Below are 13,666 nucleotides of genomic sequence, written 5' to 3'. Positions count from 1 at the left end.
TTGAAAGAAGTTGTTAAAACTGAAGAAGTATTTTAAAATCTAATGTTTGACACCAGCTTTCTCCTTGTTATTGTTTGACAGGTGGTCTTTCCTTGTTACTGTTTTTGTTGGAGTAACAGAAGAAGCAGGTTTTGCCTGTGGAAATGTGTTTTCAAATGTACTCAAAAATAAAAAAATAAAAATGTCTGAAAGATTTTATCATTTAAAACTAAACCTTCTGAAAAGTAACTGAAAACATTTCTATTGAACTAATATAATTTATTTTTCTACCATATACTCTATTCTGTTACAGGAAGCTCTATTCTGTTACAGGAAGCTGAAAATGCTAGAATCTGGTGCAAATCACAAAATGCTGGAGAAACTCACCAGGTCAGGCCACATCTATGGAGGGAACTGGACAATAATGCTTTGGGTCAAGGTCCTTCATCTGTTGACTGTTCACCTGACCTGCTGAGTTCTTTCAGCAATTTGTGTGTTGTTGTTCTGTTACAACCTTATTACTGCAGCAATTGCCAAATTTTGTAGCCAACGTGGATAGAAGCTGAAAGCACCCTTTGTTACTGTGCTGAAACTTTCAATTTTTGTTAATTGGTGCTTCAGTAAAATTTTGAAGTAATTTTAAAGTATTTACTGTGACTGGAAATTGAAAACTCCACCACCAGGTAAGGACAATGCATCATACTTCTAAAAAATAATCTCAATTCCATTGTTTGTGTTCTTATAACAGGGTCCGCTTCCCAATTCATGTGGACATTTCTGGCAAATGGCCTGGGAACAAAGAAGTAGAGCAATTGTGATGCTCAATCGTGTCATTGAAAAGGGATCAGTAAGTGAAAGATAAATTAATATTTGTAATTTAATTTAATATAACTAGCAACTTGCTGTTTCCATTTGTATCATAGTGTAAATAGGAGAATTTTAGTCTACCATCCTGCTTAAATGAACAGGTTAATTGGTGTATGAGGCTATTTAACAAGATAAGAGCCCATGGTATTACAGCAAAGACACTAGCATGGATAGCAGATAGGTTGACTGGAAGTAGACAGAGAATGAGAATAAAGGGGGCCAGTTGTGGTTGGCTGCTGGTGACTAGTAATGTTCCGCAAGGTCCGGTTTTGGGACTGCTTTTCAAGTTATCTGTCAGTGATTTGAATGACAGAAGTGTGGCTCTGTGGCCAAGTTTGCAGACAATATAAAGATAGGTGGAGGGAAAGGTAATGTTGAGGAAGCAGAGATTCTGCAGGAGGACTTGGACAGAGTGGGCGAATCAGCAAAGAAGTGGCAAATTGCATGTAGTGTAGGGAAGTGTATAGCCATGCACTTTGATAGAAGGAATAAAGACATAGGCTAGTTTCTAAATGGGAAGGAAATCTAAAAATCAGAGGTACAAAGGGACTTGCAGGTTGAGTTGGTGGTAAGGAAGGCAAATGCAATGTTAGCATTCATTTTGTGAGGACTAGAATATAAAAACAAGGATGTTATGCTGAGGTTTTATAAGGCATTGGTTAGACCACCCTTGGAGTATGGTGAGCAGTTTTGAGCCCTTTATTTAAGAAAAGATGTGCTGGCATTGGAGAAGGTCCAGGAAAAGTTCACGAGAATGATTTCGGGAATGAAAGGGTTAAAGTATGTGGAGTGTTTGATGGTCTGCACTGTTACTCGCTGGAGTTTTAAAGAATGGGGGGGAGGGTGGGTGGGGGAGATCTCATTGAAATCTATCAAATATTGAAAGGCCTAGACAGAGTGGATGTGAGAGGATGTTTCCTATAGTAGGTGAGTCTATGGCCAGAGGGTACAGCCTCAGAATCGAGTGACATCCATTTAGAGCGGATATGAGCAGGAATTTCTTTAGCCAGAGGGTGTGAATTTGTGTAACTCACTACCAGGAATGGCTGCAGAAGCCGTTCATTGAATATATTCAAAGGGCAGGTTAATAGGTTCTTGGTTCGTCAGGGTGTCAAAGGTTATGGGAAGAAGACAGGAGAAGGGTTGAAATGCATAATAAATTAGTTATGATAGAATGGTGGAGTACACTTGATGAGCTGAGAGGCCTAATTCTGCTCCTATGTCTTATGGTGTTATACATGATATCACTTTCTCTTTCAACATTGTTTAGGAAGCTTTTATAATCTATTTATTTGTTTGCTGCAACTTTATTCTCATTGTGTACTTTTTCTCTTTAATCTGTTTTCCTTGCTAAACTGAACTGCTCCCAATGCTCACGTTTGTTGCTTTGTCTAGCAATCGAGTATAACTTTAGATATTATACCATCTTTAATTTTTGTTATCTATAGTTGTAATTGATCCATATTATCTTTTGCCCTTAACAGTCACATACTTAGAGATACTGATTGCAAGTTTCAGCTGTAAATCCTACTGTATTCCTCAGGCACAAGTTAGTCAAATGACAAGTCCCCCTAGAGACACCTCCTTATATAACCTTTCAAGTGAACAGAGCATGGGTGGGGCTTGATCCTGATTAATCACCATTTATTCTTTTGGTTTTACACCAAAACTATTGCAGTTCCTGCACTCTTTATTTACTGTCAGCCATTGACTATCTAATGCCACAATTATGAATGAAGCTCTCCAATTGCTTCAGATCCCATACAACAGAATTTTTAGTGACCATCTATTCATTGCACAATACTCGGTCTAGGAGAGCCTGTTCTCTGCTCATCTGCTGAACATATTGATCTAAAAAGCTAAACAAAATCACAACAGCAGTAATACTGCTCAGAAGTTCTTCAACGTTGTTTCAGACTCAACATTAATTTAAACAATTTCTTCTGCCTGTACATGATCCATATTCTTCCATATTCATGGGTCCATGTAAAATCCTTTTAAACACTACAATTGTATCTGGTTCCACCACTACCCCTGGCAGCCTACTCCTGTCTATTCAGTTATGATTTTATAGATTATTATTATTTAGGTTGCTATCATTCAATATAACTGTTTTACCCTTTCTACATGCATCTTTAATTTCTAGTGTTACCATATGTTCTCCATTATGGCTTAGGAAGTCTGTAGACAATTGTCAATATCTCTGGTCCTTTTGCACCACTGAGCTCCATCCAGACTCATTACATTTCATTTTATGAACTAATGTTTCTGACTAATCCTTTAATTAGCCATCCATTTCCTCCTTTTCCATTTTGCATGTGCTTCCTAACTATTTAATGTCCTTGGATATTCAACTCCAGCTTTGATTATCCTGCAACCATGTGTCTATAATGAAAATCATATTTTGTTTGTTGCTCTCTGTTCACCTTATTATGTATGCTTTTTTGAGTTTTTAAAGTTTTTAAGCATTTAATCACTTCACAGGATTGTTCCATTGAAATCCATTACCTTGTTGCAGATATCAAGAAACCTACTGACAAATTTATACTTATGGGCTTTGTGGGGCATTTTTGCCCTATATCAAATACAAGATTGCTCCTAATAAGGGCCTCAGCCCGAATTGTTTTTTCATTCCTTTCCATAGTGCTGCTTGACCTGCTGAGTTCTTCCAGCAATACATGTTGTCCTCCATTAATGCACAGACTTTTTTTAAAATAAAAGTTTGTCTTGAACATACATTGGGCAGAACCATAGATTGGGAATCTAGGTCTTTTGAAGTTTTATGTGACAAAGTAGTGAAGCTTCTTAATCAAAATACTAGTAGAAATGTTCCTGCTTGTCCAGATAACAGCTTTGCTTATTAAGGGATATGCTTGTAAGGCAATCTAGACTTCAGTCAGATAAATACCAGTGAAAATGTTGCCATATGATGGAGTAGGAGACGATAAGAGAATTATTTGTTTCCTATTTTTTTGAAAATTTTAGCAATGCTGAAGCAAGTAATCAGCTGCTCAACATAACTTGTTTTCATAAATTGTATATTGAAAATATTTATGTGAAAGCACATAACTACAGTTGACTTCCTACAATCACTCAGTAAATGTATTTACTGCAGTATGGTTCCACAGGGATCCACCTGCCTTCTGTTTACCTCACTCCTTTGATCAGTTTTTGTTTCTGACTCAAAATAATACATTTTTCAGCTATTCGTACTGTACCCTTAACAAAATTTCTTTCAGATGCATTAATGATTTTTAAGTATATTGTATGTTGTTATTCTAAAGTTTGGTTATGTAGAGTTTCTCCAAACTTAGAGAATTAGGACTATCACTTAATTATTGGAAAGAGAGTGGCATGACCTTCCTGCTAATTCGTCCCATGAGATAGCACTAAAACTTAAAAGTGTAGGCATTGTAATTAAATTTATCTTCTGCTATCAGTGTTAATGTGCAACAAACAGCACACAATATTATACAGATCTGTCTCTATTTAAGATTGGATAACATTGTTAATGAATTTTATATTTTTCTTCCCTGTGGAACTGACGAGCAAGATATTGAATACAAATGGACTTCATCTAAATTCAATTTCATTAATGTAGCTGTACCATAATAACTTTATAGCTTTTGAAATGAGTGGTTTATTAGAAAGTGGAACTTAAATGTAATCTTTTGCATTGCAGGTAAAATGTGAAAAGTATTGGCCAAGCACGAAAGATGAAACAATGTCATATGAAGATACTGGGTTCACTCTAAGATTGTTGTGCGACGATGTAAAATCATACTACACTGTGCGGCAGTTGGAATTGCAGAGAACCTCTGTAAGGAGATTTTTAACTGAAGTGATATTTTAAGGGTCTGATTTCATAGAATCATAAAACCTACAGTATGGAAACAAGCTATTTGACTCAACTCCTCCTCACTGACCAGTGGGCACCTTTCACTGTCAATTCCTTGCCTGGTACTTGCCAAAATGCTGTCAGTGACCCAACTTCAACTACTCTGGTAGGCATTACATTTGAGATGCTGACCACTCTCTAGATGAGCAAGTTTTTATAAATTTAAACCATAATATCCCCACTTCATTGTCCTGATCAATAAAAATTAGTACTCTAATATGCCTCCCTAACTTGATATCTATCTCTTTTGCCACCTGCAAGGATCTGTGGATTTGTATGCCAAGGTCTCTTTGTCTCTTGGTACCCTCCAAAATCCTATCATTCATTAGTGTATTTCCTACCCTCAAGTACTCCCAAAGATGCCATTTGTCTGGCTTAACTGCCATCTACCATTTTTTAGCCCATTTCACCAACATGTTTGTATTGCTCAGCAGCCTAAAGCCTGCTGCTGCCACCTGTAAGAAGTATCTTCTTCCCATGTCTGCATGGGTTTCCTCCGGGTGCAATGGTTTCACCTCACAGTCCAAAGACATACTGGTTGGTAGGTTAATTGGTCACTGTACATTATTTTGTGATTGGGCTAGGATTAAATTGTGGGATTGCTGGGCAGTGTTGCTCAAAGAGCTGGATGGGCCTATTTTGCGCTGTATCTTAATAAATAAAAACTATTGTAGTGCTTACTCGAACAAACCAAAACCACTTGGAGACTAAGTAGGGTTGATCCTGTATGATACACTATCTAATCCAGTAACAAAGTTTCTCAGTCGAAGAATACGATCAATCTTTTATTAGGAAACTAGCAAAACAATCTTGAAATGATTTAAAAACTAATGAAACTGACATTAGCAGTGTAACAAAATAAAGTCTTAGCCTATGACTTAAGCCAAGCATTCTTGAATGTATTCAAGAATATTCAAATGTAGTTAAGCAATATTAAGCATAATTAAGCAGTCAACAAAGAAGATACCACCCCTAGTTCACTCCTTAGCTCTAAACTAGACTGACCCCAAAGACAAAGCATGAATACATAACTAAACTCTTGACATCTACCATGCTGCAACCCACGTGACTAACTACCATAATGAACATAATAAACATACAACACAAAATATAATATAGATAGAAAATAGATAAATGGCTCCTACATCCTAGCCCTTAATTATTATAATAATTACAACTGCATACTGATAAATATCAGGAGACATGAAATCTTACATACATGTAAGTCATACATACAAATATCCTCTTTCTTCTTCCAGACAAGTCATCTTGGCCAGAGGTTACGAGCACTTAGCCCAGTACAGAGTGACCTTTATCACTACTGTCTGAGAAGACAGATTAATGAAGTTTTCAAAGCTGTAGCTCCTCAACCCTCTGCCTTCTGTAGAAGACCAATTTTGGTTAAAGGCCAATCCAAACAGCTAGTCTTGGTCATGATCCTCTTTTGTCTGGAAAGGCTAGAATGATTCTTCCCATGATCTATGAGTTTCAAGGCGCAGTACCGTTAGCAGTAAGCACAATATTTTCTGGGAAATTGTGTCTTGCACTTGACCATTTCTGACATTCTTGCAGCTGTGTTAAATACCCCTTGAGCCACTGTTTCCAAAACAAGTTTGACAGATGGGCAAGTTTCCATCTATGATGAATATAAACGTCTTCCTTTTGGAACACTCCTGGTGATAAGTATGTGAGGTCTTTAGAAGCAACAGATGGTTGCTGTTAACACTTCCAAATCATTGGGATTGGATGATGTTTTAGTACTCAGATGACCATTGATAATTGCCTGTACTTCACAAAGAACTGTGTGAAGATCCACTTCATCAAGATTCTGCACCTTCATGGTAGAATTGAGAACCTTTCTTACTGACGTGATCAGACTCTCCAATGTTCCTCATAACGTGAGCCAGCCAGGAGGCAGGGTGTTAAAGATCCACTTCATTTCTTTCTGAAGAAGTACATTATTGATGTGAATGATTCCACTTCTCAATGGCTTCTCTCAACTCATGCTCAACTCTAACAAAGTTGCATTATCAGAGCGTAGTTCATGAACCTGTCCTTGTCTTGCTATAAAGCATTGGAACGGCATTAACAAAAGAATCTGTGTCCAAAGAAGATGCCACTTCAATATGAATAGCTTGTATATCTAGACAAATAAATATAACCTCGTATCTCTTCACTGTACTCCTGCTTTTCACTTGAAAAGGTCCAAAGTAGTCTGCTCCTACACATGTGAACAACGGTTCATCTGGGGAGACCTTGTCCAGAGGTAGATCTGTCATGTGTTGATGTCCTGGAATTGAATGCAACTGTCAACAAACAACACACTTAGACAAGATTCTTCGTCTAGCTGTACTAGCACTGGGACTACAATATTTTTGGGAAAACCTTGATAACGAGTGCTGATGGTCACTATATCCCACTTATTTATGTACATTCCTCAGAGCGATATCTGAGATATGAAGAACTTTTGCCAGTTACATCAGGATGTTTAAACTCTTCAGACATGGCCACCCTACTAAGCCATCCACCAACTCTCAAGTAGTTCAAGTACATCTTCAAGGACTGGATTGAGCTTGAAAATATGGCTGTTTCTTTTCACACCTTCTCCCCTTTGCAAACTAAAGAAATCATCTGGAAATCTTTCTTTGGAAAAAACCAACAATCTCCATTTCAGCCTTTCTGAGCTCCTTCACTGAGAGACAATCTTAGCCAATCTGACCTTCCTCCACCTCTCTCCCCAAATAATACTTATTGTTCTTCTTCCAAGTCAGACTGAGATTGAACAATATTCAATTGCTTCCTCTTTCAAATAAGAAATAAGAACAGGTTCTTAAATCTAAGAATCTAGGTCATTGTCTTCCTCAAGTGGGTCCAAGACAAGAAGTGATGGATTATGTGTTACCGCTTCCAGCACCTCTCCAATCTGCATGACATTCATTGTAGCAATCCCTTTGCTACTTCTGGATCTTCTAGCAGAAATTCTCCAAAACAGTCTGGATTCACAGGCCATTTGCTTTCAGGCGAAAGGAAATATTGAGGTCCTGACACCCATGCCTTATTCTTCAGAAAGACCTTCACCCTTCAACCTTCCAGAGGCCATATCTGCTCAGTTGCTTGAAGTGCTTACATACCTACTTTGAGATGCTTGTGAGAGCTTAAGAGTTCCTGAAACTGTAGCAATGAAGATTTGGAACCTGGAACTTGCCTTCTTGATATACTTCAGCAAAGTAGTAGTATCAGTCCAAAAAACTGAATCACGAAGTTGCAGGTGCAACTCCTTCCTCCACAGTATGTCCAGAGGGCTTACCTTTGTAACAACTGAGTTCCGTACAAGGGATGGAAACTGACTTCGATGGATCTGTTATAGATTTTCCCATGACAAAAATACTGTGTACCTGAAAATACGTGTTGTGCAACATTAGGTAGGTCACTGCTCTGCAGCCATCTTCTCTTGTGCCTGTAAAGTGGTGTAACAGTGCAACAGTAACTTCTCCAAAATCCAGGAGTTTCAAACAGCTATCTTGAAGTCTCCCATTTGGCAGAGTTCTTCCAGCCAGCTTGTCCACTCATGAGCAGCTGATAATGTTGGTATAGCATCATCCCAGTCAAGCTCTTTCTTGTAGAATATTGTTAGCAGAAAACACCAACATTCCCAAGGTATCCTAGATGGAACTAACTGTGAAGAGGATTCCCCCTACTAGTAAGCAGTCTATCTAATCTTGATCTTGGGCTTGAAAGTATCAGAGTGAATATACCATTGCACACTCAGTAGCCTCTACACCGAAGGATTATCTTGACTGTAAAGAAAAAGACTGTAGTCTTGAAGAGCCTTCATACCTTCCGATTTGGTAGATGGCCAAGAAAGAGCTTTTTGCTGGTGCAGTGTTCTGTTCATTTTCAGAACGTTCCTATAGTAAAGGTTTGACCTTTAGATATCCTTCCTCCAAGTTAACAGGCTGGCAACTTCTGACAACCTCTGAGGCGACCTCCAGTGTACTGTTCAAGGGAGTAGAGGCAGTCACCTTATGTGTCAGTCTTGCCTTCGACACTATTCTTAAAAGCCCTCATGAATGCATAATATTGCGATGGATCGCCATCAAAGATTTGAATCTCTTTTAGGCAGAGATGCAATGCATTGTTGTGGTACAAATAAGGTTGTTATATCATTTTGCTTCCTTATGACATCCATCGTACAATTCAGACCTCTATCATCTGAAAAACGAGTGTTTTCATATTGTTAAGTTAATGTCCCCAAAAGCACCTTGAGCTGTTGGATATGACATTGGTTCAGAGAGCCTTCTTAGTGCCGGTTGAGAGTGTACACCCTGAACTACCTGTTGTGATCCTAACTCTTGGCTCATAAACATTTGAGGAGCAAATGTACCCATTGAGTGTGTTGGGTTTTCTCTGTGCCATATCAACCTAGGAAGACACACCATAAAGCTGTCCTACTGAGGCACCTTTAGCACCCACAGCACTTGAAGCCTTTAGCACTTTAGCTTAAGATCCTTCTTCGTATCTGCTCCTTTTCTTTTCCAAAGCTGTTCTTCCATCTGCTCTTGTTCTTCCAATGCATGTATATTTGTTGCTGTGTGAATAATGCAGTTAAATCTGCCTCCATTTTAATGCATGCCAAAGAGATATCAGACACATCAGATGTTCTGCTGGCAACATAACTTGCAGTACGCACATTTGAAGCGCTGTCAACTGGGTGTATATCATCCTGTGGATCCTCAGCTTTATACATAGTCAAAACACGTGTTAGACTTTGAGAAGCCTTTTTGCTTGTTTCAGCAACATAACCTTCAACATCGCATATTTGTTTCAGCAATTTGCTATGACTATTAACAAGAATCTCTTTCAACTTGCTTATCACTATGGAATAGAAATTAAAGAAAACCCATAATGTTGCTTAGCAACAACTTCATGGAGAATGTGCAAGTCTTTAATGTGAGACTCCACTTGAGACATTTTCTGATTCTCACATAAGACTTGTAATTTTATGGTATTAAACCTTTAATTTTGCTCACAATTTTCTTAAATTCCTTTTGAGAACTATTGATTCTGTTTGCTAAAAATTTATCAGTAAGTTTAATTTCTTTTTTAGCCCCGACTTCAAGGTCACTGATTTCAGCTCCATTCATGTTGGTTTTTCAGCTGTGCATACCAGACCAAACAAAATGCTTTCAATTCAAATGTTGGCAACCAGAATACTTAAGCATTTCAATAGATCCATTCTTCTGCTCCATCCCAGTAGCCACATAGTCATCTAATCTGTGTCTATTCTTGTGTTTACTAGTATATGGCACTGGAAGCAATTATCTTTCAGGTCCTGCTCTTTAAACGGCCATTTAGTTCTTTATGCTCATGTTACAGGGCCTTATCCTTTCTACTAAGTGATTGATACCTCTGGCTATTCACCTTTTTTAGATTGTCCTGCAGCAAGTTCACGACATCCTTAACCCTAGCACCATGGAGACAAATACAAGTGTACTTGTTAGCAAGGGGGATAACTACAGAGTCTCCTGCACTGTCTGACTGGTATTCCTGATGGTCGCTCATGTCCTCTCTTTCTGTACCCCCTGGGTCAGCCATAGTACAACTGATTAGTGTCCTATCAGACCTGAACCTATTTTAGAGTGTCAAAGTAACATCATGGCCTAATAGCATAATATTTATTATTCACAGCATTGGGACCTTAGTTGGGCAGTAATTATGTTTTGTTCAGCAGCTAGAGACTTTGATATTGGTACATAGCCAAAAAGCATCCATTTCCAATTCAGATTGTACTTTTCCAGAAAACGTTCAGTTTCTCTGGTTTTAATTTTGACCCTCCTAGAGCCTTGAATCTGAATAGATTTTTGGATATGATTAATTACAAACGCTGTTCCATTCAGATTTCTGCAAATTCGTGATCTATTTGAAGCCACTCCTGTTTTTGTTTGTTGCAAGTAACTGGTCTGTTTTCAAGTAAGGTCCTGAAAATGTGTAAGTTATAGGAATTTCACTGATAATTGGTGAGAGAACACTGATCATCTGATATCTTACTCTTTGGCAAACCCTGATAGATTGACATTTGACTCATTGGGTGTTGTTTCCCCATGCTTCCTTTAAACTCACTGGTGCCCTGGTTTCTAAGCGCATTTAATCTCAGAGATTTCTTGAAAGTTATTGTTCTGTGTATTTTTACTTAAAGTATATTGTAAGTGTGTTGGGGTATTCATAGGGGAATAACGTGCAGTAGTTCTGCATGACTATAGTGCTGACCAGAGTGTTTTACTGTGCCAAGAATTTTTTTTTTAAAGTAGCAAAAGGAGATTTAATAAGTGAGTTGTTAATTGTTGACAAGTTGTGTTTGGTTTTGGTTTATTATTGTCAATCTACCAAGATTGAATAGCTTGCATACTGTTTATACAGATCAAATCATTACACAGTGCACGGAACTGGAATAAGGTAAAATAGTAACAATGCCGAATAAAGTGTCAAAGCTACTGGTAAAGTGCAAGATCATACGAGGTAGATTGTGAGACCAAGAGTCCATCTTTATTATACAGATGGATCATTTAATAGTCTTATAACAGTTGGTTAGAAGCTGTCCTTGAGTCTCGTCATGTGTGCTCTCAGTTTTTGTATCTTCTACCCAATGGGAGAGGGGAGAAAAAGGGCGTCTGGTCTAGGTGGTGTCTTTGATTATGATGGATGCTTTAGTGAGACAGCAAGAAGCATAGACAGAGTCCATAGAGAGGAGTCTGGTTCCTGTGATGTGCTGAGATGCGTCCACAACTCTGCAGTGTCTTGTGGTCACATGCAGAGTACTTGCCGATTGAAGCAATGATGCATCCAGATAGGATACTTCCTATGGCGCATTGTTAAAAATTAAGGAACTTTAAGCTTCTCGATTCTCTACTTCAGCACCATTGATGTAGACAGAAGCATGTGAACCATTTCCCTTTCTGAAATCAATGACTAGCTCTTTTTTTCACGCTGAGGGAAAGGTTGCAGTCATGACATCATGTAGCTAAGTTCACTTTTTTTTACTGTACTCTGACTCATCGTTATTTGAGATGTGGCCCATGACAGTGGTATCAACAAACTTACCAACGGAATTAGAGCAGAGTCTAGCCAAGCAGTCATGAGTGTATGGGGGCTGAGGATGCTTAGAATAATCATGGCAGGGGTATTGCTGACTATCCTTACTGATTGCAGTCTGTTGATCAGAAAGTCTGAATCTTTAAGTTAGAAACTTAAAGGTTGGGTAATGGGTTTCAGGATAGAAATGCTGGCCGGTGGTGTAGTGGCATCCACACCGGACTTTGAGGCAAGTGGTCCCAGATTTGAATCCGGCTGGCTCCTTGCACATTTTCCATCTGTGCTAAGCTGAGTGTCAAGCTAGCAACTCGACGACAAATGCTAAAGAAACGGCAAGGTTGCCACCTGATGTACCAGAAGGCGCATCTGTAGCATTTTGCTTCCAAGTCAATATTATAATACAATGGATTCTGGTGAATTGAGCCGTCAGTTAATCTGGGCAGCCACTTATTTGTGACAACTCTTATAAAAACAAAAACTAAATGCCCAGGATTCCCTTTGTTTAATTGGCCCTTAACTGGGGCAGGAGGCTTTTGCTGAACTGTTTCTAACTAGCATCAGTTAGACACCACACCATGCTTGAAACAAACCGTTTTTAAATAGCATTAGTTGTATGTGTTTGTGTTCAAAAAGCAGTGATTTTTGTCACTGATAGTTGGTGACAAACTAGCAATAAGACAATTCATTGCTGTTTCAAGCGTTCAGGCTTGGAGATGCCAGAAATGACCAGGAGTGAAAATGAAACTATTTCACTTCCTCAACAAATTAGGAACTACAGAGAATTTGAATGTATTGACACTCATTGAATGTTATAATGAAATGAATGTTTGGAGGATGCAAACGTCAAAAGCATTGTATGAAGACAGTTCACCATCTGCACTAGGTGTCTGCGCTGATTTTTTTCACTTACAGTCAGCTTAAAGAACACAGCTGTGTACTCTGGATGAATTTCTTCGATAAATATTAGGAACTAATACACAGTTTTATAGTACTGTAGTGATATTGGTAGTGTTCTAAATTGTTCTGTAATTAATTTAAATACATAACCTGTTACTTAGTTAAACATGAGTTTGTCTTTTTTTTATATCTTTTTAACTATTTCAGTGGAAGTTTGGCTAATTGGGGCAAAATGTATTGGTCCCATTGTGCCCTAGTTAACTAGAATCCTCTGTATGGGATTGGAATAAATTTTTATAAATTGATTTTTGTTTCTATGCTGTTAGTTTCAGAAGCTCATTTAATGGGATGTAGGAAGTCTTAAAGTTGTATTTGTTTTCCTGGAAGTTAGAACTTTGTAAATTTACATCTTAAATTGAAACTTTTAGGTAATGGTCCTGAAGAAACTTCTATAGTTTGAGATTTTTCTTTTATTCTTGACTTAAGTTTTTATTTTGGAAGTTTAAAGGTGTTAAACCACATATTTGGAAATGTTTTATCTATATTCTATTTTTCAATGTTACTACTGATTTATCTGTGTTTCTTGTTCTTTTTGTATCACTAGACTGGAGAAACCAGAGAAATCTACCATTTCCATTACACCACTTGGCCTGACTTTGGAGTACCTGAATCCCCTGCTTCATTCCTTAATTTTTTGTTCAAAGTAAGGGAGTCTGGCTGCTTGAACTCAGATTGTGGACCTACTGTTGTTCACTGCAGTGCAGGCATTGGAAGATCTGGTACTTTCTCTTTGGTTGATACATGCCTTGTTTTGGTGAGTGGTCATAAAGTTAAATAGTTACTGAAAGTAGCACCTGGTTGCCTCAGTCTGAAATATCATTTTATATCCTATTATTTTTGCATGTCATGTAAAATTAAGATTGATTAATATTCAGG

General features: G+C 38.0%; 1 protein-coding gene across 6 annotated transcripts in view; it reads left to right on the top strand.

Annotated features, from left to right (window-relative positions):
- Positions 1-13,666, top strand: part of ptpn2b (protein tyrosine phosphatase non-receptor type 2b) — a 105,835-nt gene that overhangs the window by 75,965 nt on the left and 16,204 nt on the right. For all 6 annotated transcript variants that reach the window (XM_073046629.1, XM_073046602.1, XM_073046593.1 and 3 more), the window contains 3 exons: positions 728-826; positions 4,529-4,666; positions 13,335-13,544. In XM_073046629.1, the coding sequence (XP_072902730.1) occupies positions 728-826; positions 4,529-4,666; positions 13,335-13,544 (447 nt within the window). The remainder of the gene's footprint in view (positions 1-727; positions 827-4,528; positions 4,667-13,334; positions 13,545-13,666) is intronic.

This window comes from Hemitrygon akajei, chromosome 1, assembly GCF_048418815.1.
Source record: "Hemitrygon akajei chromosome 1, sHemAka1.3, whole genome shotgun sequence".
Lineage (NCBI taxonomy): Eukaryota > Metazoa > Chordata > Chondrichthyes > Myliobatiformes > Dasyatidae > Hemitrygon > Hemitrygon akajei.
Note: the sequence above shows the minus strand (reverse complement) of the source record. Positions and strands in the feature narration are given on the sequence as shown.